At 38.4% G+C, this 25740-nt stretch overlaps 1 protein-coding gene across 1 annotated transcript in view; it reads right to left on the bottom strand.

Moving 5' to 3' along the window:
- Window positions 1–1515: 1515 nt before the first annotated feature.
- Window positions 1516–25740, bottom strand: part of CYYR1 (cysteine and tyrosine rich 1) — a 103482-nt gene continuing 79257 nt past the window's right edge. Inside the window, exons 3-4 of the mRNA XM_043593809.1 lie at window positions 11747–11904; window positions 1516–1722 (exon numbers count right to left, since the gene is read on the bottom strand). Of these exons, the coding sequence (XP_043449744.1) occupies window positions 1538–1722; window positions 11747–11904 (343 nt within the window). The 3' untranslated portion in view covers window positions 1516–1537. The remainder of the gene's footprint in view (window positions 1723–11746; window positions 11905–25740) is intronic.

Here is a 25740-nt window from a genome sequence, read left to right as displayed (position 1 = left end):
TTCCTGTGGTGCTGCACTGTCCTGAGGGAGGGGCAATGCAGTCAACATGTAGTCGCTTCTCTTACCCCTCTACTACAGTCTGTCTTGGTCTCTGAAGTTCAGGGGGGGGTGTCAGCCTCACTCCTGTGTTCTAGGATTCTCTCAGTGGTGTCTTGTTTTGGATAGTTGTTACTTGTTCTTCTTGTGAGGGGGAGCAAATTCAGTAATGATGTAGGTCACCATCTTGGTGACATCACTCTCCCCCAATATTTTGTCAATGTAAATTTTAAAAACATGAAAGGACCCACATAAAAATATAAATGCTAAGGTTAATTGCAGCAAAATATGGCACATTAAAATTATTTAGTAAAAACTTTTATAGTTGAAGGTAGGCACTTCGTAACATTTGGATTTTGGCAAAACGCAACTGTTCGGTGTCACTATCATAACCTTTCTATTAACTGTATAACTTTTTCAAGGGAGTAGGTTTTTAAAGTATTATAAAAGAAAAGGGAAACAAATTTGACTAAGCTACATATGAATGGAATTCCACAGAACAGAATCCAAATTCTATTTTCCTCTCTTCTTTTTGTAAATTGTTGTATATCTTTTTTGTCAAGTTCTACGAGTCTACTCCTTGATGTAAAATCCCATGGGAATATTTGGCTTCTAATCTCTTCATCTGAAAAGAAGTATTTGTTGCTTGTGGAACTCAATACGGTTTTCCCCCCCCACAGTTGGAATGACCTTTTTCATAATAAAACACTACTTAAAGTCACATGATTTTTAGATAGCAGTAGCTAGCACTTGGCTTTAAGCAGCTGTTGAGTCCCTTTGATCTTGTTTTAGCTGTCAAACTAAATAGAGAAGATTCAACTCTTCCAGTTGTTTTAATTCTTGGAGGCATAGAGACTTACTTCACACTTACCTAAAACATGAATAGAATGTTTGGGGCCCAGTGGATCCATCTACCATTTGATTTAGCTGTCCTTTCTAGAGATAGACAGATTCTGTTTGAAGTCTTGGTAATAGAGAACTTCACAAAACAATTTAGTGAATAAGGAAGCTCCAACTCCTCTTTCTTATACTGAAACCAAAGTTCCTTGTTCTCGTCCAGAAACCAAAGTTTCTGTAGCTTCCATCCAGTGCTTCACAAACAGTGGAAGACACAGAGTGAGCTCTTAGGCACTTGAATAGTATTTATTGATGCATGAAAGAATGAATAATTCTTGTTCCAACTTTTAAAGCAACGCTGAATATAGTTGTCTCCTTAGGTAGTCCAGGCTGTCCTCCTGTCTTTCCTAATTCTTCTCTTTTCCAGGATCAGTATTGCAATTTCCTTAAACAACATGATTTTCAGATGTTTTGTCTATCTTGTTACTCTTCTCTGAATGTGCTTACATTGACCGGTACATCTCTTCAAATATGATACCATCAAATTGAACAGTACGTCAGATGGGGTCAGCTTAGAGAAGGATAAAAACTCAGTGTTTCTTAGCCTGGACATTCTACTCGACATATTGTTTCACCCAAAAATGTATTCCTTAGAGCAAGCCTTTTATTCCAAGCAAGATCTCTGATTGGCACATATTCTGTTCTGGGAGAAGGACTGTTTTCTTGAATTTCCAGGATAAGGAGGGGGTGGAGAACGCTGCGCGGAAGCCTGTGGGGTGGGAGAGTAGGGAGGTGGCAAGTCGGCACAGTATTCCATCTCATGGTCATAACTATAGGGCGGTGGTGCCACTGAAAAAGAAAAGGTAAAGGGGGTCAGACATTTAGCAAATACTTAAGTGTCTACTATGTTTCAGCCACTGGACTGAGCACTTTGGGAGGTGACATAATTTTTGTCTGAAAAAAATCTTAGTTTTATTTGGTTGAAGATGCATGTATATGAAAGGGTAGGTGCTATAAAAAATGGCGCCATTGGCCAAAATGTTTCGAATTGGCTGCTTAGGGAAGTTTCTTGGAATTATGTGAAAGGGCAGATAAATTAAAGACTAGGGGCTAATTCAAGACTGAGCAAAAGCACAGAAGCAGAAGAACACTTTTGTTGAAAGCAAAAAGTACGTGGAGGGTGGAAATGGGAAAAAGTGTTGAGGAATCCAATTGTAGCATCATCATGGAGGGCTCTGAATATCACATAAGGAGTGTGTGATGTGCATTTACCAGATATATATATATATAAATATATGTATTTATATATTTATAATATATATAAATATATATATTTATATATTTATAATATATATAAATATATATATTTATATATTTATAATATATATAAATATATATATTTAAAAATTTTTTTACATTTATTTATTTTTGAGAGACAGAGAGAGACAGAGCACAAGTAGGGGAGGGGCAGAGAGAGGGAGGGAGACACAGAATCCGAAGCAGGCTCCAGGCTCTGAGCTGTCAGCATAGAACCTGACGTGGGGTTCGAACTCACAAACCGTGAGATCATGACCTGAGCTGAAGTTGGACGCTCAACTGATGGAGCCACCCAGGCACAACAGATATATGTATTAATATGCTGGTAAATATGCTTTGGGAAGGTGATTGTCTCAGCCGTATGGATTGAAGTGGGCAGAAGGAAAGGAGAAATGATGTAATAGCATATGTGAAAGAGTGTAAGGGAGTCATGGCATTGAGTGAAAAAATCAGAAGAGATCTTGAGCAGCTGAGTGCTTACTTGATGACTGGGTAGGTGAAGAAAGAGATGGAGAGTGAAAGAAGGTGTCCAGGTATTGGGCACCCTTTATTGGGCTCCTGCAACTCAGAAGGTCATGGAACCATTATAGGAATAAGAAAAAAAGTGAGGGTTTTTCTCGCTTTAGGCAAGCACGTTTGTGAATAGGAATGAAGAATTTCGTTTTCTAAGTATTATTTGCAAAATTTTCTTAATTTTTTATTGTTAATATATGTCAGTGTGTTATAAATCATATTTAATACACTTTATCACGACTCTGTATGGATGTCTATTTTGTAGTGTGCCAATCCCGTGTCAAGGGTTGGAAGAGAAGCACCCCTTACGTACTCCATGTCTTCAAGAACCAATCATTCTGCAACATCTGAGCAACCCCTCTGATGATTTGGCAGTAGTTGAATTATCATCAGGATCATGATTCTAATTGGAAATTGACATGCCTTAATTGCTTACTATGAATGTAGCCTAAATCACAGGACTACTGTCATAATAATGCAAAAAATGGCCAAGCCTTTTAAACGTTACAATTGAAGAAAAGAACAAGCAACATTTCAATAAACTTATTTCTAAAATATCTTCCAGGGACACCTGGCTGGCTCAGTTGGTGGAGCATGTGACTTTTCATCTTCAGGTGGTGGATTCGAGCACCATGTTGGGTGCAGAGATTACTTAGAAATAAAATCTTTTAAAAAAGTCTTCTAAATTGTGCTCTTACCAATAAGATTACGATAGTGTTCTGATTAATATGCGTGCACAAACATAGGGCTTCACCCTGTATGCAACACGAACAATGTTTCTTCTAGATCCCTTTAACTTGGCTTGCTTTACCAAGAGCTTGATGACTTGAACCACTTACTGATCTGCCGGTACTCAGGGATGTGAGGACACAGGATTGAGTCACCTGAGAAAAGAGGAAAATGGAGACACAGAACTGGGCAGGATGTCCTCTGAGGACTGCTCTACTGAGCAAAGGCTTTGCCAGTGTCTAGTGGGCTCTACAGGCCAAGGCCTCATGGCAGAGGACGCAGCTGTATACAGCTTCTCTAAGCCTGCTTTAATTAAACATTTGGAGTCCGGGCTATCACAAGCTTTGTTTTCTATAACAAAATGGAACAACTCCTGTGGACTCTAAGCACACACTCCCGCTGTATTACACCCACTCCTTTGCTTCATTATATCTAGGAAGACTGAGACAAAGAGATTTATAATATACTTCATCCAAGCCAAGAAATGCAGGCTCCATGTAAAACAGGAAGTTACAGCTGGATACCCATTGAACTGTTTCTTATAAGCGTGTGGTTATAAGCTGTTTTTATACGGAAGGTTTCCTTGCCTCCCACTTGAGGAGCACACGTAGAATGATTCTACAGATTGACTCTGCATCATTCTCTGTCATGAAGCCGTGACAGTGTCTATTTATATAACAAAGTGTTTATGTTTTGCCATCTGCATTAAAACGGCTAGAGGACATTTCAGTGAGATTCCCTATGGTTTATACAGCTGCATGTTGAACATGAAAATTTAAGATATGATTAGAGCCATATAGCTTTCTACTCATACAGCCTTTGAATTTTGATAAAGTGATAACATAATACAGAAGAGCAATATTTTGAGGACTATCCATCATGAAATAAACATGGCATATCTTTTATAGCACCAGCTACTGGAAGATATTTTGAAATAAGACTTGTATAACTGTGGACTGTGATAATCTTTCCTTCTTGCGATAATAAGGTTTCACTAGGAAGTAAACTTTTTAAGGTATCAATTCTAGAAAATTCCTGACTAACTCTCAGAGGCTTTGTTCTTAAAGGTCAAATCATCTTTCAAAGATGTATGGATGCAGCTGGAGGGATGGTGCCTTTGAAATTCTTTCATAATCAATATTCCAATTCTATGATTTCAGTAGGGAAAATATGCCATTTATCCTTTTTTAAAATTTAAATTTATCTATTTTATTTTGAGAGAAAGAGAAACCACGGGGAGAAGCAGGAGAGGGGCAGAGAGAGAGAAGAGAGTGAGAGATCCAAGCAGGCTCCATTGCCAACATGGAGCCCAATGCAGTGCTGGACTCACCGATCGCGAGATCATGACCTCAGTTAAAGTCAGATGCTTAACCAACTGAGCCACCCAGGTGCACCTATGCTGTTTATCCTTAATGTCACTATAGTTTTCTACAATATTACAAAATTTACAGATGTTATGTAATTCATAGAAGAAACATAATGCTTTTCATCCACTCAGGCCAACATCTCCAAAGCAAACATAAAGGGGAAGATGCACAGTGCTACCAAAACGTATACAACATTATTTTAAAAAATTTGGAAACAGGAAAATCATCCATAATTTTGTCGCCATGATTTAACAACTATCTTTATATACTCTCTTCTAGTCATTTATGGTTTTTATTTCCTTGTAGTCATGTAAAATGAGTATATGCTTTTTTTACTTTGTATTACAACACAGTCTTTTTCATTCTGCTACATATTCTTCATAAACTTTATTGTTAATGTCTGCATATTATTCTGACTCTTCAGTTATTTTGAAATTAACAATTTTTTATTATTATAAATAATGGAGTGATGACTTTCTTTCTACACATAGGTTTTTTTTGGTATTATTATTTTGATTTAGTTTGTTAAAATAAAATTCCAAGAATCAACCAACTGGCTATCACTTAACACTTTGGTAATTTAATGGTGAAAACAATAGCTCTTCATTTTACCTTTCTTTGGTAGTAGCTGGATTTCACATTGTTCTACAACTTGTTTGCTGTTTGTAGTTTATCTTGGGTGATCTTTAGTTTGTTTTAGGTTGGTAATTTAAAAAGTGGGATCTTAATTCGAATCAAGATATAATTAACATAATATGATATGAACAAATATACAGAAGTGTGTATCTTTTCTAGGTATTTTTCTAAAAATAACTGTCAAAATGATTAATTATATTTTTTTACCTTGACATACCACAGTTGAAAACTTGTACTTAAAATATATGCTTCATCTTTTTTTTTGTCTCTTCTGTGTTGTTTCTAAACTTAGACATTTATCTCGTCTTTCAGATATCTGATACGTAACCAAACTATTTCTGAGGTTTTCCATTTAAATTTATGTATTATTTTATTTGGTGTATATTTACATCAAAGTTTATTTTTTTCTAAATTTAAAATTTTTGGCTAAGCCAAATTATCTACGTGCCTTCTTTTTAAAAAATTTTTTTTTTCAACGTTTATTTATTTTTGGGACAGAGAGAGACAGAGCATGAACAGGGGAGGGGCAGAGAGAGAGGGAGACACAGAATCGGAAACAGGCTCCAGGCTCTGAGCCATCAGCCCAGAGCCCGACGCGGGGCTCGAACTCACGGACCACGAGATCGTGACCTGGCTGAAGTCGGACGCTTAACCAACTGCGCCACCCAGGCGCCCCTCTACGTGCCTTCTTAATCCTCATTTTTCACATTGCTTTGTTGTCTCTCCTTTTGTTTGTGAAATTTTAATCTATTTGTTCTATTCCAATGAACAAGGCATATATTTTTGTACTAATATCCCATTTAGTTATTATTGATTTTAAATGGTTTTAATATCTGGTAGGCCAGGTGAATCTCATGACTTTTTTTTAACATGTTTCAAAAAAAATTTTTCCCAAAAATTTTTGGCTCTCCCAGACTGGTACCTAGGAGCTTAAAGTGGCTAGAGAAAAATGAACAATTATAACAACCGATTTCACTTTCAAGGAATGACTATATTCTTAAGTGTGGAAACCCTTGGCATTGCTTGGAAATTATGTATTTCTTTAGGTATTTCCCTGCCCCTCTGAGATTCCTTAAATATAAACATCTCCTCAACCCACTTTCAGAAGAAGACTTGTTTCTAATTTCTGTAAGAATATAGGCACAATCAGAAGATACTATCCTCATATCACCAAATCTTTTGATAAGTATATGAAAGTCTTTGTGTGTTCAGTGCAAATACTAATAAGGTTACCCTCATTTGTGAATTCAATGATGCAAATAGATTTTTGATTTCTTTTTTTGAATGTTTAATTACTTTAAAAGAGAGAGACGGCATGGGAGGGACAAAGGGAGAGGGGAGAGAGCAGGTTCCACTCAGCACAGGACCGTACACAAGCCTTCATCTCATGAACTGTGAGATCATGACCTGAGCTGAAATCAAGAGTTGGCCACTTAAACAGCTAAGTCACTCAGGTGCCCCTAGAGTTTTGAGTTTTTTTAAATTCTTTGAAAGCTTTACTTATTTATTTTAAGAAAGAGAGAGCATGAGCAGGGGAAGGGCAGAGAGAGGGAGAGAAAGGATCCCAAGCAGGCTCCGCACTGTCAGTGCAGAGCTTGATGCGGGGCTTGAACTCACAAACCGTGAGATCATGACCTGAGCCGAAATCAAGAGTCAGACGTTTAATCGACTAAACCTGCCAGGCACCCTAGAGCTTTGATTTCTTAATGAAATATTTCCAGGAGATTTTAAAGACCATAAGTCAGTTATTTTATAGAATGCTTCTCAACTTGGCTTTGTCAGATTTTTTTTTTCATGCTTAGATTCAAGCTGTAAACTTTCAACCAGAATCCTACACATATACAATTGTGTCATCTTCAGAGTAACTAATACCCAAAGGTGCAAGATGTCCATCTGTCCTTTTTTGGTGACTTTACTGGCTGGTCAAGATGTTGTTTGAATTCTCTACTGTCTGGTTTCTATCTTTCCCCTTATAACTAGCAGCAAACTTGGGAGTAGATACTTGCAAATGTCCTGCCGCCCTGTAGCCTCTTCCCCCAGATTCAGCATCATTAATGACTCTTGTCCCAAACTTTTTTTTTTTTTAGGTTTATTTGTTTATTTTGAGAGAGGGAGAGAGGAGCATGGAGGGGCAGAGACAGAGGGGAAGAGAGAGAATCCCAAGCAGGCTCCACACTGTCATTGCAGAGCCAATGTGGGGCTCAAACCCACGAACCATGAGACCGTGACCTGAGCCGAAACCAAGAGTTGGCTGCCTAATCTACTGAGCCACACAAGCACCCCCCCAACCTTTTCTTATGATGGTTTTAAAAATGATGATTTTTTCCAATTTCACAACCCCTTTGTCATTTTTCTGTTTGCAAGAACTTCCCCCTCCTTTTCCACTGTTTACCCAAATCAGTCTGTCTATCTATCTATCTATCTATCTCTATCCATATATCTATCTATCATCTATTAGGCAATCAGCAGGGGACTCAACAATGTACTTCAGATCTCAGATTTCTTGATAGCATTGAAATTCCTTGCTTTCCTTTTGTTGATTTTTATATCTTTGCAAAGCCTTCTGTTGTGGTCTTTCTGTATTCTTTTCTTTCAAGTGTGTATCATCCCAACCTATTTTTTAAAAAAGGGTTAGCACGATCACTTTCCTTTGCTCACAATGAAGTTCTGAAAGTAGTGGAAGTTATAAGACTTGACAAATAATTGTAATTAAACTGGACACTGTTCACTCTACCCAACATGGCAGGAACAAAAACTATTTTGGAAGGTCATTGTCCAACAAAGTATTGGGGGTGGCAGACTACCTTTTCTCAGTAATCTCTCTAGTGCACAGAAATAGCATTCACTGCAGGTGTCCTCACTGAGCCCTTTCAGCAAGGAATAAGATGACCTTGGCCAAATTATTTTCTACTCATGCATGTGGCCCGCAGGCTGTAGGACTATACAATAAATTGGGTGGTTGCCTCATTTATCACAAGGTTATTTAATTACTGTGAGGAAAAATATGTAATATGTCTACAGATGAAAGATTTTGAAAAGCATTCAATACTACTCTGTGTGTTTTCCTATCTCTTAAGTAAAAGCTTAATTAGTTACTTTGTGAAGGAAATGAGAAGTGATCAAGCACATTATGTCTGTGAAGACCTAGCCTTTTTGCAGTAAAAATGCTTCCACCATAAGGTTTATTATGTTTCTCACGGTATTCGGTTCCCAGAACAATGCATTTACTGAAAATGCAACATGCTGTCGTGATCTGCCAGAATATATGATGCCATTCAAAAACATGTATCCATGCATGAAATAGAAACTTCAAACCCGAGAAAACATAAGCCCTCACATTCAAATATTTTGTATTTTACATTCTACTTTTATAAAAAAATATTTAAAAAAAATTTTTTTACATTTATTTATTTTTGATAGAGAGAGAGCACAAGTGGGGAAGGGGCAGGGAGAGAAGGAGACACAGAATCCGAAACAGGCTCCAGGCTCCGAGCTGTCAGCATGGAGCCCGACGCGGGGCTCAAACTCACAGATCACGAGATCATGACCTGAGCCGAAGTCGGATGCTTAACCGACTGAGCCACCCAGGTGCCCCCCAAAATATTTTTTAATGTTTTAAAATCTTTAATGTTTAATTTAAGCTTTTTTTGGTCAAGCAAAAGTGTATCTGGGGGCTCCTGCGCCTCTCAGTTTGGTTGAGCGTCCAACTTTGGCTCAGGTCATGATCTCCTAGTTCCTGAGTTTGAGCCCCACGTCGGGCTCTGTGCTGAGAGATCGGAGCCTGGAGCCTGCTTCGGATCCTATGTCTCCCTCTCTCTCTGACCCTACCCCACTTTCTCTCTCTCTCTCTCTCTCTCTCTCTCTCTCTCTCTCTCAAAGATAAATAAACATTAAGAATTTTTTTTTAAAGTGTATCTGGAATATTATCTACAGAGGGCTTCTCCTTGTCTTCTTTCTAGTTAATGTCTCTCTCTGATTCTCCTCTGTTCTCTTGAGTTATGGGCTGACTAGGTAAAAACAGGGAGATGTGAAGAATAAAAAACAACCCCCCCTTTTCTCCCCTTTCCTCGAGTTCTAACATCATTACACTAATCCCAACAATATTTTTACTAAGTTGGAAAGAAAACACATTGTGAATTGCTTTTGTGTGAGTAAAAGCTACATATTCCAGGGTGGAATTTAAAGTAAATTCTCTAGGTTTTTGTATATAACTACATCAGATCTTGTCATGAGTGGTGTTCCTCTCTTGTTCAACTACATCTGTTTATTTTTTTATTTTTTTTTTTAATTTTTTTTTCAATGTTTATTTATTTTTGGGACAGAGAGAGACAGAGCATGAACGGGGGAGGAGCAGAGAGAGAGGGAGACACAGAATCGGAAACAGGCTCCAGGCTCTGAGCCATCAGCCCAGAGCCCGACGCGGGGCTCGAACTCCCGGACCGCGAGATCGTGACCTGGCTGCAGTCGGACGCTGAACCGACTGCGCCACCCAGGCGCCCCTCAACTACATCTGTTTAAATGGCCATTATGTGCCAGTCCCGGTATTATACTTGGGATTGAGTGGTGAACAGAATAGACAATGATTTCTTCTTTGTGGAGCTAATATTCTAGAAGGAGGGGATGGACAAAAAATAGTAAGTATAACAATGAGATAAACTATATGGTATCTTAGAAGATTAAAAGTACTCTGGGGAAAAAAAAACTGGGTAGAACAAGGACACAATGGGGAGGGACACAATACACTCTTAAATAGAGTGGGCAGAGCAGCCCTCAGTCAGGAGGTGATTTTTGAGCAAAGAGTTGAATTGAGTGCGGGAGTCCATGTTCTAGGCAAAGCCCTAAGATGGGAGTGTGCCCTGTTGTGTTCACAGAGCACACGGAGCCTGTTTCTGTGTTCAAGGAAGAGTATGACTAGAGCCAGAGTGGCAAGAGGGAGTAGAGGACGAAATGACGTCAGACAAATAAAAAGAGGAGCCAGTTCATGCATTGCCTTCTAGCCCCCAGTCAGGAATTTGCCATTTACTTTGGCTAAAATGAGGAACCCCTGGCTTTGACTGTTCCTCTGGAGAGGGTACCCCGAGGTACCCTCTTTTCTAAAGGAGCTGAGAGGGCGCCTGGGTGGCTCAGTTGGTTAAGCGTCCGACTTCAGCTCAGGTCATGATCTCACACTCCATGGGTTCGAGCCCTGCGTCGGGCTTTGTTCTAAAAGCTCAGAGCCTGGAGCCTGCTTCGGATTCTGCGTCTCCCTCTCTCTCTGCCCCTCCCCTGCTCATGCTTTGTCTCTCTCTGTCTCAAAAATAATAAAAAAAAACATTAAAAAAATAAAAATAAATAAAGGAGCTGAGAAAGACCATACAGTGGATGGGAAATTATCTTTTTAAGAATGTATTGCATTTAAAACTTAACTCCTTTTTATATGTCAAAATGTATATATACAGACTGACTTAGAAAACTCTACTGTGTAATCACCTAATGTAAAATGGAGTATTTGGTTGTAGAGTCATATGTATTCAATATGTTTATATGTAGAACTTCTAGCAGATTCTCGTCAAATACCTGTCAAATTATTAATGTATTACCTTTGTTGAGAATTTTCTTTGTTGAGAAGTTTGCTATTATGTTAAGAGGGTTTTCCTTGCATAAAGAGGAAAAACGTAAAAACTTTAGTTAATACTTTTCCTTAAGACATACATACCTACTAGGTCAGATGCCAGTTTGTTAAGACATGTCACTTACACTTTCTCTAGAATTGTTTGTCAGAACTCTGGCTGGTAGACACAGTGGGCGTGAATTGTCTATTTCTCTTAACTCCGGCTGATTGGGAATTGCAGTCAATGAGACAGGCATTAAAAATACAAATACCTTCGGGGCGCCTGGGTGGCGCAGTCGGTTAAGCGTCCGACTTCAGCCAGGTCACGATCTCGCGGTCCGGGAGTTCGAGCCCCGCGTCAGGCTCTGGGCTGATGGCTCAGAGCCTGGAGCCTGTTTCCGATTCTGTGTCTCCCTCTCTCTCTGCCCCTCCCCCGTTCATGCTCTGTCTCTCTCTGTCCCAAAAATAAATAAACATTGAAAAAAAAAATTAAAAAAAAAAATTAAAAAATACAAATACCTTCAGATGTGAGGTAGATTTTGTTACTTGGACCTAATTAATCTCCATTGAAAGCTAGAGCTTCAATCTACGTTAATTTAGAAATGCCCTACCTTCTTGGAGATGAGTGTGGTGACCTCTTCAATGTTTCCTCTCTCCAAGGCATAGAGCATAACTAACAAATCTGACTCTTCCTTCAGAAGGAGTAAGCGATTGTGCTTACCGGGATAGGAGGAGATGGCATTGATGTGGGTGGTCCTGATGACGCCCACCCGGGTCCCACGGTTGTTTTTCATGCACATGCAGATACATATGGCAATCCCCGCAATGACCCCCATGATGAATACAATTCCAAACACGATGCCAGCAATCGCGGTGCCCCTAAAAAAGCAAAACAAAAGTACACTCGTTGAAAAGGCTCAAAAGTCTTTCAAATACAGCGCCATGACTATGTGACTAATGCGCCTTTACAAATCTTCTTAAGGATAGTGTTAAAAAAAAAAAAGATAATTCCCTGAATCAGTCAAGTGAGTAGTCTTGTGTATTTCAATAGATAGGAAAACGTTATAAGCCGTCAGGGAATCCTCTTTCAGTACAGTGAAACTATCGTTCAGATTCTGGTTTTAGAAATCCAGATATTTATACGGAACACAATTATCTGGATATGCTCTCGAAAACAATAATTAAAAAAACATTCTGCTGTGTACCTAAGCAGCAAAGGATTTACCTATCGTCTGAGTACACATTTACTGAAAACAATTTGATAAATACCCAAATATTAAAGAAAATTGAACGTTTATCTTTATTAAAACTCTTCGCAAAGTAGAACTGGGATATTTTTTTCTTAACAAAACAGAGAAAACCAAACCAAACTTTTTTTTTTTTAAGTTTATTTATTTATTATTGAGACAGAGCGAAAGAGAGCATGAGCTGGGGAGGGGCAGGGAGAGAGAGAGGGAGACACAGAATCCAAAGCAGGCTCCAGGCTCTGAGCTGTCAGCCCAGAGCCCAATGTGGGGCTTGAACCCACGAACTGTGAGATCATGACCTGAGCTGAAGTTGGACACTCAACTGACTGAGCCACCCAGGTGCCCCCAAACCGAACAGTTTTAAAAAACTACTCAGGAAACAGTTACGACAAACAATATTCTCATTAAATTTGGAAACAATGCAAGCAACACCTTTGTTCTTTAACGTTATGTTTTTCTCTGGAAGGCTTTTATCTCTCACAACAAAATCATAGAAGGGAAAAATACCACATGAAAGAATCACCATTATCATTATGTGTACACAGTATGATTTCTCAGAGTCTACATTTGTCCACATTTTGGAAAGTAATGGGGAAATCTTTGTGAAAAGGTAAATTTTCAACAGGCAGCATCATTTCTAGCAATGCTTTCTGAGGAAATACAGCATGTGTGGGCACAAATAATGTAACAAGGGTATTTCTCAATGTGTTGTTGCTAATAACAAAATATCAGAAGCACCTTAATATCCATATCAAGAAAATTACAAAAAGAAAAAAAATGTAATACACCAGAGAATGAATCCTATATAGTGACTTAAAAAGGTGAAGAGATCCACATGGATTGGGGTGAAATGTTCATGGTACATGGTTAACTTAATACTACAAGTGAAAAGGCAAATATTCGCAGAATACCAGTATTGACAGATGATTGCAAGGAGAAAATTATATTTTTATATTTCAAAAATTTGAATGTATATCTAAAGATTTATTTTAAACATATGGGATCGGTGCCTGGGTGGCTCAGTTAAGCGTCCGGATTGTCATTTTGGCTCAGGTCATAATCTCACAATTTCCTGAGTTCGAGGCTTACGTAGGGCTCTGCACCGACAGCATGGAACCTAATTGGGATTCTCTCTCTCTCTCTCTCTCTGCACTGTCTCTGTCTCTCTCAAAATAAATAAATAAACTTTAAACAAAAAACAGTGTATAGACATGGGACAATAAAGAAAAATTTCACTTTCTAATTTGGGGAACTCCCCAGAAGTAACCATTTCAACTCTTTCAAACATTGTTTTAGTACCTTTCTTCTTATTTCTCATTAATACAGTTACATTCCTTTATTTTTTTTTAATGTTTATTCATTTGAGAGAAAGGAGAGAGAGAGCATGCACAAGTGGGGGAGGGGCAGAGAGAGAGAGAGAGAGAGAGAGAGAGAGAATCCCAAGCAGGCTCCAACATGTCAGTACAGAGCCAGATGAGGGGCTTGAACCCACGAACTGTGATTTCATGACCTGAAATCAATAGTCAGACGCTCAACGGACTTGAGCCACCTAGGCGCCCCTTTATTTTTATGGATTATCTATTGGCTCCTCTTAGAAGTATTTGGGAATTTCGATCCCACAGACAAACTTTATCCATGGTTAAATCAGTCATCAGTATTGACATTTACCATGACATCGCTTACTGCTGAGTCAAGCAAGGTACATTGGTAACTTTCATCTCTCTTACACTTAACTTTGTTTATGGAATTTCCATGAGTTCCCATCTTTCCATATGCATGTTGCTATTAGCCCCCACCCCCAAATTCTTAAGAAAATTTTCAAACAGTTATCAGAAGTTGTTAGCATTTTCTTTTCACTAGTATTCTGAAGTTGCCTAATGTGCTTGGATTTTTTTATAAATTATTTTTCCAGTCCCTTAGGATTTTTCATGTCTGCAGGCTCATTCTTCAGTTCTTAAAATTGTTCCATAAATGGATGATTTCCGTTCCACCATTTTATCTGTTTCTCTTTCTGGAAGCTTTTTCTGAAATAACTTCCAGGATAACTTCTCTAAGTTTTCTGATCTCTGTTTTCTTGAACTACTTTCTGGGGAACTTCATTGACTTTACCTTCCAAAGTTTTATTGAATTTTCAGTTGTCATATTTTTAATTTCTGGATGCTCTATCTTATCGTCCATTGCACCCACCCCCTTATTATATAATGTCTTGTTTTGCTTTCATGGATATAGTTTCTTCTAATCTCTGAAGGTACAAATAGATGCTCAACCAAATTGAGCACCCAGGCGCCCCTTTATTTTCATGTATTATCTTTTGGCTCCTCTTATAAGAATGGTGTACAATGATGTATAATTTTTTGAAATGTTCTCTTCTACACTTTGTATTTCTTCCGTCCTGTTTAGGTTCCTTTTTATGGATTATTTTGATCTGTTTCATGTTTGGCATTTTCCTTAAATGTTTGGTGATCCTGAATTTTCTGCTCTTTAAAAAAGAAGCACTGATTAGCTGCTCGAAAGTTCAGTGTGGAAGGCTACCATTGGACAGATGAAATCCACGGTGTAAGAGCACCCATAGTTTTTTCTTTGGGGCTGTTCATGGTGCCCAATGAACAGGATCCTCCAATGTTATGTATGAGCCAGCCTGACACTTTCTTGGAGCCTAGAGTTTTGCCTATAAGGGCATGAACTTCCACAAATCCTTGTGCTTTTAACTTAGAGACTGCATCCCACTCTGCTGCGGCAGTGGAACCATTCAAAATTAGTCTTCAGTAACCTAATTTTTGTGGTTCAAAAGAATGATTTCTAAAGCCAGACTGCCCGGGTTCCAGCTGTGGCTGAGTAACCTTGGGCAAGTTGCTGAATGCCCCCCACCCACCTAGTTTTCTTACTAATTAAACAGAGGTCACAGCCGGGTGATTATCTGACTCTTTTCTCAGACTTCATATCACGAAATATCTGGACTCCTGGACTCATTTGCCAGACATGTATCTGGCATATTTTCATGCCATATAAATATCTATCCTATACTTTTATTTAGTGAGTTAGTTATTTCATTAATTTTCGAGAGAGAGAGTGTGGGCATGATAATCAGGGGAGGGACAGAGGACGAGTAAGAGAGAGAATGTTAAGAAGGCTCAACCCTGGGTGTGGAGGGCTTGATCGCGCAACTGTGAGGTCACGACCTGAGCCAAAATCAAGAGTGGGCGATGCTTAACTCCCTGAGTCACGCAGGCATCCCTCTATCCTTTTTTATTCTATACTTTGTTTCTATCCTATAATCTGTCCTAGACTTTTCTAAGACAGCTCTGTGATTCCCGTCCCAAACTCTTGAAGCCAGATATTTCTCTTAAATCAGAAATTTTAAGATTTTGTAAAGGGAATATAGTACACACACCATATATTGTAGGATCCTTCTTCCAGGGCCAGCATCCCGAGCACATACACATTTACATTTCCTTAAAAAATTTTTTTTTATGTTTTTATTTTATTTATTTCAGAAGAGAGAGAGAGAGAGAGCACCAGCAGGGGAGAGGCAGAGAGAGAGGGAGACACAGAATCGGAAGCAGGCTCCAGGCTGTGAGCTGTCAGCACAGAACCTGATGTGGGCCTCGAACCCACAAACTGTGAGATCATGACCTGAGTGAAGTCAGATGCTTAGCTGACTGAGCCACCCAGGCACCCCCACATTTACATTTCTGCAGTAAAGGTGAAAATATTTTTTTAAGTTTACTAATTGATTATGAGAGACACAGAGAGAGATAGAGATAGAGAGAGGCTGAGAGAGAGGGAAAAGAAACCCACGCAGGCTCTGAGATGTTAGCGCAGAGCCTGACGCACCGTGAGCTCGTGCTCTGAGCCGAAATCAGGAGTCGGACGCTTAACCAACCGAGTCACCCAGGCGCCCCAGTAAAGGTGAGGAGATGCATATATTTGTCATTGTTTTGTTGGGAGGATTTCAGAACTGCAGATCAGGAATTGTGAACATGTATTTGTTCTTTTCAGAAGAGATTTCCTTTTTATGACTTTTCCCGCTCTTAAAAAACAGAATGCCACCAATAATTCCAATAGACTCCAATAGACTTCTTTAAAATATTCCTACATGTTGAGGCACCTGTGCTGCTCAGTCGGTTAAGCTTTTGACACTTGATTTCAGCTCAGGTCATGATCTCGTGGTTTGTGGGATTGAGCCCCGCCTGGGGCTCCACATTTGCAACGTGCAGCCTGCTTGGGATTCTCTCTCCTCTCTCTTTGCCCCTCCCCTGCTCATGTACACACACTCTCTCCCTCTCTCAAAATAAATAAATAAGCATAAAAAAATAAAATAAAATATTCCTACATGCATCTTAACTTTGTTAGTAAATTATGAAAGCAGAATGTGAGATGTATTTGGATGTGCTGTTATTAGTACTTAAAGAATGACAGAGTCTAACAATTTAATACATAAGTCTTTTCAAAAAAGAAAGATTTATCAAAGGAAATAATTTGAAATAAGTAAACCAAAAGTCATCTGGGAACCTTTTTATGGTAATTTTGAAGTCCCAATAAGATTGATTTGGTGGGCTTAATTTATGCTTCAGAAGTAATCAATGGCCCAATTATTCAGGCATAGAGTTTCCGAAATAAGTGTTATGGAAGCTGTTAAGATATCAAGTTGGTACATATTTATATTCATTAATTCATTTTTTAAACAGAGGAAAGTAGAAAATGAGTCACATTTTGTTTTCTTGTCAGCAGCTCCAGCAACAGTGCCTGCGAGGTCAATACTGAGGGTGCAACTAATGTGTTAAATGAGGTTTCTGATTAAATCATGATTTTGGTGTCCTTGATCTTTTGACACCCATTAGCAACTGTAAATTAGTTATTAAAGACATGGCAAGTAAAACATTTATAGCATTATTTACTCCATTATTAATTAAGAGAAACAATAAACAAGCAGTAACCTTCTGACACATAAATAATTTGGTTTCGTCAACTGTCGGAAAGAGAGAAGCCATTTGTGTGAGAAATTGGGCATCATGAAAATCTTGAAAAAAAGTGTAGGGAATGTACTTTTTTTTGAAAGAATGGACCGCCAGGTGTACATATTTTCCTTTTTAAGCTTTTATTTTGAAATAGTTATAGATTCCTAGAAAGTTGTAAAAATAGTACGGAGAGATCCTTGTGTCTCTTCCGCCCGGTGGCTACAGTACATCAAAATCAGGAAGGCGACATTAGGATGAAGTGTGTGCCTAGTTCTGTGCCATTTTAACACAGGCAAAGATCATGCAGTCACTATGGCAAGCAAATATTTTGCCCACAAATATTTTCCCCGTGCTGTTTCTTTATAGTTAGACCCATCTCCCTCCTCCCCACCGTTAATAACTGCTCAAATCACTAGTCTGTTCTCCATTTTTATAATTTTGTCATTTCAAGAGTGTTATGCAAATGGAGTCACGTAGTATATCACCTTTTGAAATGGACTTTTTTTTACTGAGCATAATACCCTTGGAGCCCATCCTAGCTTTTGTGCACACCAATGCATTCCTTTTTATCATTAAGTAGTATTTCATGGTATGGATATAACACAGTTTGGTTATCCAGAACCTATTGTGGGGCATTTTGGTTATTTCCAGTTTTGGCTTTTGCAAATAAAACTGCCATGGACAATCATGTACAGTTTTTGTGTGGGCATAAGTATTCATTTCTCTGGGATAAATGCCCCAAAGTGGGATTGCTGGGTTATTTGAAAAGTATACGTTCAATTTTAAAAGATACAGCCAAAGTATTTTCCTGAAGGGCTGTACTATTTTACATTCCTACCACCAGAGTATGAGACATCCAGTTTCTCTACATCCCTGCCAGCATTTGGTATTGTCATTATTTTGTATTTTGGTTTTTTTTTAATAGGCGTGTAGTGATATCTCATTGTGATCTTAACTTACATTCCCTAATGGCTGAGGGCAGGGGTATAAACATCTTTTCATGGGCTTAGTTACCATCTGTGTATTATCTTTTTTTAAAAAATCTTTATTTATTTTTGGAAGAGTGCAAGCGGGGGAGGGGCAGAGAGAGGGGGACAAAGGATCTGAAGCGAGCTCTGGGCTGACAGCCTAACAGCAGCGAGCCTCATATGGGGCTTGAACTCACAAATCGTGAGATCATGACTTGAGCTAAAGTCGGACACTCAACTGAGTGAGCCCCGCGGGGGGCCCCCTATTTGTGGATTTATTTTTCAGTGAAATATCTCTTCATGTCTTTTATTCATGTTCTAGTTGGATTGTTTGTGTTTTTACTATTGAACTTTTAAGAATTCTTCATAAATTCTAGATAGAAGTCTTTTATCAGATATATGCTTTGCAAATATTTTCTCAGTCTGTATTTTGTCTTTCCATCCTCTTAACGGTCTTTTGCGGAGAAAAAAAATTACTTTTAATAAAGTCCAGTTTTTCAATTTTTTCTTTAATGGATTAAGCTTTTGGTGTCGTGCCTATGAATTCTTCACCAAGGCCAAAGTTCTGAAGACTTCTCCTATGTTTCTTTCTAAAAGATTTATTAGATTTATGTTTGACATTTAAACCTATGGTCCAGGGGCGCCTGGGTGGCGCAGTCGGCTAAGCGTCCGACTTCAGCCAGGTCACGATCTCGCGGTCCGGGAGTTCAAGCCCCGCGTCAGGCTCTGGGCTGATGGCTCAGAGCCTGGAGCCTGTTTCCGATTCTGTGTCTCCCTCTCTCTCTGCCCCTCCCTCGTTCATGCTCTGTCTCTCTCTGTCCCAAAAATAAAAAATAAACGTTGGAAAAAAAAATTAAAAAAATAAACCTATGGTCCATTTTGGTTTAATTTTTGGATAAGGTGTCAGGTTGAGGTTGAGGGTAGTTTTTTCCCCCATGGATATCCATCCAACTGCTCCAGTACCATTGATTGAAAACACTATCCTTCCCCCATTGCATTGTTTTTGTACCTTTCTAAAAAATGAGTTGGCCCTGGGGCGCCCGGGTGGCTCAGCCAGTTAAGCGTCCAATTTTGGCTCAGGTCGTGATCTCACAGTTTGTGGGTTCAAGCCCCGTGTCGAACAGCTCAGAGCCTGGAGCCTGCTTCAGATTCTGTGTCTCCCTCTCTCTCTCTGCCCCTCCCCTGACTCATGCTCTGTCTCTTTCAAAAATAAATAACAAACATTAAAAAAAAAATAGTTGGCCATGCCTATTTGGGACTATTTCTGGGGTTTATTTTTCTGTTGTTGAATAGGGTGTTTGGTAAATGATTAGATTCGGCTGGTTGATGATGTTCAGTTCTTCTGTATCCTAGTTGATTTTCTGTCTAGTTATTCTACTAATTGATGAGGGAGGATGTTGAAGGCTCCAACTATACTAAATATTTGTCTGTTTCCCCCTTCGTTTTCATCAGTTTTGCGCCACGTATTTTGTAGCTCTTCTGTTGGGTTTGGGCTCCCGTTTGACCTTTACTGGTAGATGTTAGGATGGGGCTGTATTTGTTTCCTTTGTGGTTTTGTAGTCAAATTGTTATTGTCTGAAAGATTTCTGTCTTGCGAGGCTGCCTCTTTACTGGTGCCGCGGCTGGAAAGATTAGGCTTTTGTTGGGGCTTTTATTGTATGTGTCCACTGGTGTTTCGGGGTTGCCGGTTGCCTCCAAGTCTGGGATAAATGAGTCAAGAGAAAGCGCAAGGAATTCACTCTTGTGTTCTTTAGGCATGGGAATCCTAGATGCTCTAGCACCTTCTCTTCACCTTTCAAACTTTTCTTGTTTGTTTTATATATAACATCTAGGGTTTTCAAGTTGTGCTTAGAGGGAAGAATAGGAAAAAGTAGGTCCAGTCAGGCAATGGGGCTTTGAGAAATAAAATACTGGCAAAAAGGGTAATTGTTTAAAATTATAAAGTGATTTTTTAAAGCGAAATATAGAAACACCTTTTTAGAAGAGATGAAAATGTGATAAATATCTTTAAAGATATAGCTGTTAATTTAGGCTGGCAGGTCAAAAATCGTATGTCATTGATATACATATATGATTCCAAACCTTTTCCTGTGCAAATTAGAGGTGCTCAAAAAATCTTTAATAAATCAATGAATGATTGATTTATTATCTCACATTTCTTTAACTGTGATGGAAATATCACCTATAAAATTCGTTCCCTGTAATGAAAGTATTTCTTTGTTTAATTGAAACGCAATTGACCTACAATGTGCCATTAATTTCAAGTGGTCAACGTAATGATTAGCTAACTCTATGGTTTTGCTACACTCAAGAGTAGCTACAACCTGTCGCCATACCACGTTATTGCAGGGCTACTGACTATATTCCTTATGTTGTGCCTTTCATCCCCCTATCCATTCCATAACTGGAAGCCTGTGTCTCCCCTCCCCTTCATTTACTTTGTCCACTCCTCATCCCCCTCCCCTGTGGCAACCATCAGATTGTTCTCTGTAGTTATAGGTCTGATTCTGCTTTTTTTTGGCCTGAGGTTCATTTGTTTTGTTTTTTTTTAGAGTCCACATAGGAGTAAGATCATACGGTATTTGTCTTTCTCCATCTGACTTATTTCGCTTAGAATATTCTCGAGGTCCATCCGTGTTGTTGCAAATGACAAGGTTTTACCTTTTCTTGTGGCTGAGTAATATTTCATTGTATGTATATGTATGTACATATACACATTAATATGTCAAATAGGTAATATTTATTATATACAATATATATCAATATAAAAATTATATCTATTTTAAGGAATTTCATACTATTTTCATACAGTGGCCACACTAACAGTGCACAAGGGTTCCTTTGCCTCTACATTCTCGTCAACACTTCTATTTCTTCTCTTTTTGGCAATGGCAGTTCTGACAGGTGTAAGGTGGATAACTCACATGGCTGATTCGTGAATGATTAGTGACGCTGAGCATCTTTTCATGTGTCATGTGTTACATTACAGATGAGTGTAATGTAATGGAAGTATTTCTTACTGGCACTTCTTTATTATTGAATTAAACCTGAAAGGGCAGTTTTCTTGAGAAAAGAAAATGCTGTTAATTTTTAATACTTTTAAAATTTTTGATGCTATTAATTTTTTAAATTTTAACTTCTGATTTCTGGATTATAAAGCACAATTTGAGGGACCACTGGGTGGCTCAGTTGGTTGGGCATCCGACTTCAGCTCGGGTCATGATCTCATGTTCGTGGGTTCGAGCCCCATATTGGGCTCTGTGCTGACAGCTCAGGGCCTGGAGCCTGCTTCAGATGCTGTGTCTCATTCTCTCTCTGCCCCTACACTGCTCATGCTCTCTCTCTCTCTTTCTCTCAAAACTAAATAAACATAAAAAAAATTTTTTTAAGCACAATTTGGATAAATATGTATGCAAAGACAATTCTCTGTTTTCAGGAGACTACTGCAAAACCTTTCAAGAATTCTAAAAAAAATTTCAGAAATAATTATCTTCTCATGGTATTGAATAATTCTGTAAGGTTAGTACTAAACAAAAACATTCAGTTTTCTTGGTTATATACAACAATCAATAGGCAAAAATCCAAGTTTGTTAAAGCAAATTATTTTTTTTAATTGTTAATTTTAATCATTTATTATAGTGAATGCTGTTTTACTCAGCCTAGTCCCGCAGTAGGCAAACTAAGGCCATGCCTAGTTGTTTTAGCAAATAAAAGTTTTCCTGGAACAAAGCCCAACCCATCTGTTTACATGTTGTCTGACTGGTTTGGTGCTCTAATGTCAAAGTTGAATAGTTGTGAGACCACATGGTCTATAAAGTCTAAAATAGTTACTCTCACCTGTTACAGAAAAAGTATACTGATGTCTGATTTAATTCACTTGCGAATAAATTAATGTTGGTTTTTCCTAGATGACTTTTTCTAAAACGTTATGCCACTAATGATCTTGTAACAAAGCAAGTGGTTGCATAGGCCGGGCAATTTGTACTGAAGATCTAACAGTCTATGGTATTTGGAAGATCTTTTAATTCTATTAATTAGAAACTCATGAGAGTTGCCAAGTTTGAATATACTTTTTGATTACCCCTACTGATATTTACCGTAGTTCATTTCTGTTGCTACTTCAATACAAAAATTACTCCTGCTTTGTGGTATAATAAAAAAAAAATAAACATTTGGTCTGGTCCCAGGGTCCTGGCATACAGCTCTTCAAACCCTTAGGATCTACAGAGTGATAAAAGTGTCTTTTGTATGCTAATGAGATCACTGGTAGCTGGAGGCCCCTAGACAGCTATAAGAAGAGGGCTGATCTCTAGAAAAAGTCTTAAGCACTATTAATGGGTTGGAACTTTCAGCTCTACTTCTGACCTCAGAGAAAGAGGCCTGGGGCTGCAAATTAGTTAATCACCAATGACCAGTGATTTAATCATGCATGCACAGGGAGACCTCCAAAAAACCCCTACGTGATGGGTTCAGAGAGCTTCTGGGTTGGTGAGCACAAGATAATGCTATAGAAGGGGGAGTATCTAAAAAGTGCTTGGAAGTTCTGGAAGCTCCATGCCCCACCTCCCCCCAGACCTTGCACTATGCAGCTCTTTCATTTGCTGTTCCTGTATTGTATCCTTTATGGTAAGCTGGTAATTCCAAGTAAAGTGTTTTCCTGAGTCCTGTGAATTCTAGCATTGATTCAACCCCGAAGGAGGAGGCTGTGGGAATCCCTGACTTTACAACCACGTTAGATGGAAGTGTGGGTAACCCGGGAACGTGATACTGGTGACTGGCATCTGAAATGAGGACAGTCTTGTGGGACTGAGTCCTTAAACCTGTGGAGTCTGACGCCAACTCAGGGACTTAGTGTCAGAATTGAGCTGAACTGTAGGACACTCCGTTGATAGGAGAAGTGATTCCTGTCAGGAGGAAAGACACCCCACATGCTTCCTTCTCTGTTCTCCAAAATATTTGTAAATGCCTATTAGTGTGTATTGTTTAAGTCCATGGGTAGATACTGACCACCTGCTGATAATGAAAAACTTTTGAATGAAATTATAGATTGAAAATCTGTACCAAAATGAGACTTTATAATTAAGATATTAAATGTATTTGTAGTGGCTCTAATGATACTATAAATCTGTGGTCTATAACAAGGCTCAGAGATAATATATTTCATTCCATAAATAGCTTTTCATAAGTAAAAAAGATTCTCATAATGTTGCCATTGGCACAGTAATACTTATGACACACTTTTAGGGTCAGCACTGTTATCTAGCAATTTAATACAGATATCTTGACATGGTTTTACAATTAAATAATGTTTGTGGTAAATAATAGATATGAAAAAATACCACTGTGATATTTCTCTTCTTCTCTGACATAACCAACTTACAAATGCATTTTATAAAACAGCATAATACAAAGGACAAATGAATATTCTATGCAATAATCTAATAACACCAGTCTCAATAAAATAAGATAATAAAAAGGGCCACAGAAATATTTGATGTCCATACAAGATACAGGCAGAACTACAGAATATTTCCATTAGGAGAAACTTTGCATATGGATGAAAGAGTTTTTAAGAAGTACATGAAAAATAAGGAAGAGACAATTTTTAGAAGAGGGAGTTTTCTGGAAAAAAAATGACCACGATTTCAAAAGAATAAACTTAAAATGGCCTCATCTCCTATTACAATGAAAATTTATAGGGGCGCCTGGGTGGCGCAGTCGGTTAAGCGTCCGACTTCAGCCAGGTCACGATCTCGCGGTCCGGGAGTTCGAGCCCCGCATCAGGCTCTGGGCTGATGGCTCAGAGCCTGGAGCCTGTTTCCGATTCTGTGTCTCCCTCTCTCTCTGCCCCTCCCCCGTTCGTGCTGTGTCTCTCTCTGTCCCAAAAATAAATAAACGTTGAAAAAAAAATTAAAAAAAAAAAAAAGAAAATTTATAAGTGAAACAGAGGCCCTCTTTATTAAAGAAGGGACTACTAAATAATCCTATTTATTTATGATGATCCATATGCAATGAGTTAAAGCAAAGAAAAAAATATCCCAACTGTAGTGCTGAAAGTAAAATGCACACGTGGACAGAATAAAGCTTGGCAAAATTTTTTCCTCAATCTATTATTCCATTTGCTCAATAACTGTTCTTTTATCCAATGCATTAAAATATTGTGGTATAATATTTTCATGTCCAGAAGTCTTTAAAACCAATATTTTATTCTAAATGTATTGACGATCGATAAGGTATAGGATTTAGTAAAATTCTGAACTGCTTAACTTAAAAATGATTCATTTTCTTGCTTTGATAAGTTATTACAGAATGCTAAGAAAGAAAAACAAACCCAATGGAGTATGGTTTTCAATATTAAAAATATTTAGTTCTGTAACTTCCATTAATTACAAGAGGACCCCAGAACTACATATATCTATGTTTATATCTGTCTCTCTCTAGCCAGCTACACGTACACCCATAATATAATAAAGAATTTATATATTCTCTTATATATAAATCAATCAGAATATATAAATCAGATATATATATCTGATATAAATATATAAATATATACAGATATATTTATATCTGATATAAATATATAAATATATGCAGAATATATAAATCAAGTAAGACTACTATAATTTCAAATGGTTAAAGCATGACCAAATATTGTTATAACCCCATATGTAAAATGCTTATTTTAGGAGGGTAGAAACATCAATCCGTAAGATTCTCCCAATAAGTCTATGTTACTTGCAAAAAAAATCCTGTAAAATTCAGATATGCTCAAGATAATTTATTTTGCCTTTTATCATGCTAATCTTCTTTACTAACTTCATTCAAATTATCCTTTTGGGAGAGGTGGTTTACCGGTAACTTCTCTGTTATCCTCATAGTCAAATTAGAACCTAGGGGCGTCTGGGCGGCTCGGGCAGTTAAGTGTCCAACTTTGGCTCAGGTCACGATCTTACAGTTTATGAGTTCGAGCCCCACACTGGGCTCTGTGCTGACAGCTCAGAGCCTGGAGCCTGCTTCGGATTCTGTGTCTCCCTCTCTCTCTGCCCCTCTCCCACTTGCGGGCTGTCTCTTCCCCCCCGCCCTCGCCCTCGCAAAAATAAAATAAGCCCTAAAAAATTAAAAACAAAATTAGAAACTAATGTTTCTCTGTATATGTGCTGCCAAAGTGAGCACAATGTTTCCTTACATGAATAAATCTACCCAATCTCCTGACTCAATCCTGTAGTAGAGAGTTGTCTACTTCAGTATTTGTTCTGTATGTTTCCCTTAATAAAAGAACTCTTGCCAGTTAACTCATGCCTACCTGAAATAAATACTATTGCTTACCTCCCTGATTCTTTTTTTTTTTAATTTTTTTTTTCAACGTTTATTTATTTTTGGGACAGAGAGAGACCGAGCATGAACGGGGGAGGGGCAGAGAGAGAGGGAGACACAGAATCGGAAACAGGCTCCAGGCTCTGAGCCATCAGCCCAGAGCCTGATGCGGGGCTCGAACTCCCGGACCGCGAGATCGTGACCTGGCTGAAGTCGGATGCTTAA

This window comes from Prionailurus bengalensis, chromosome C2 (assembly GCF_016509475.1).
Source record: "Prionailurus bengalensis isolate Pbe53 chromosome C2, Fcat_Pben_1.1_paternal_pri, whole genome shotgun sequence".
NCBI classification, from domain to species: Eukaryota; Metazoa; Chordata; class Mammalia; order Carnivora; family Felidae; genus Prionailurus; species Prionailurus bengalensis.
This window is presented reverse-complemented; position numbering and strand designations above follow the sequence as displayed.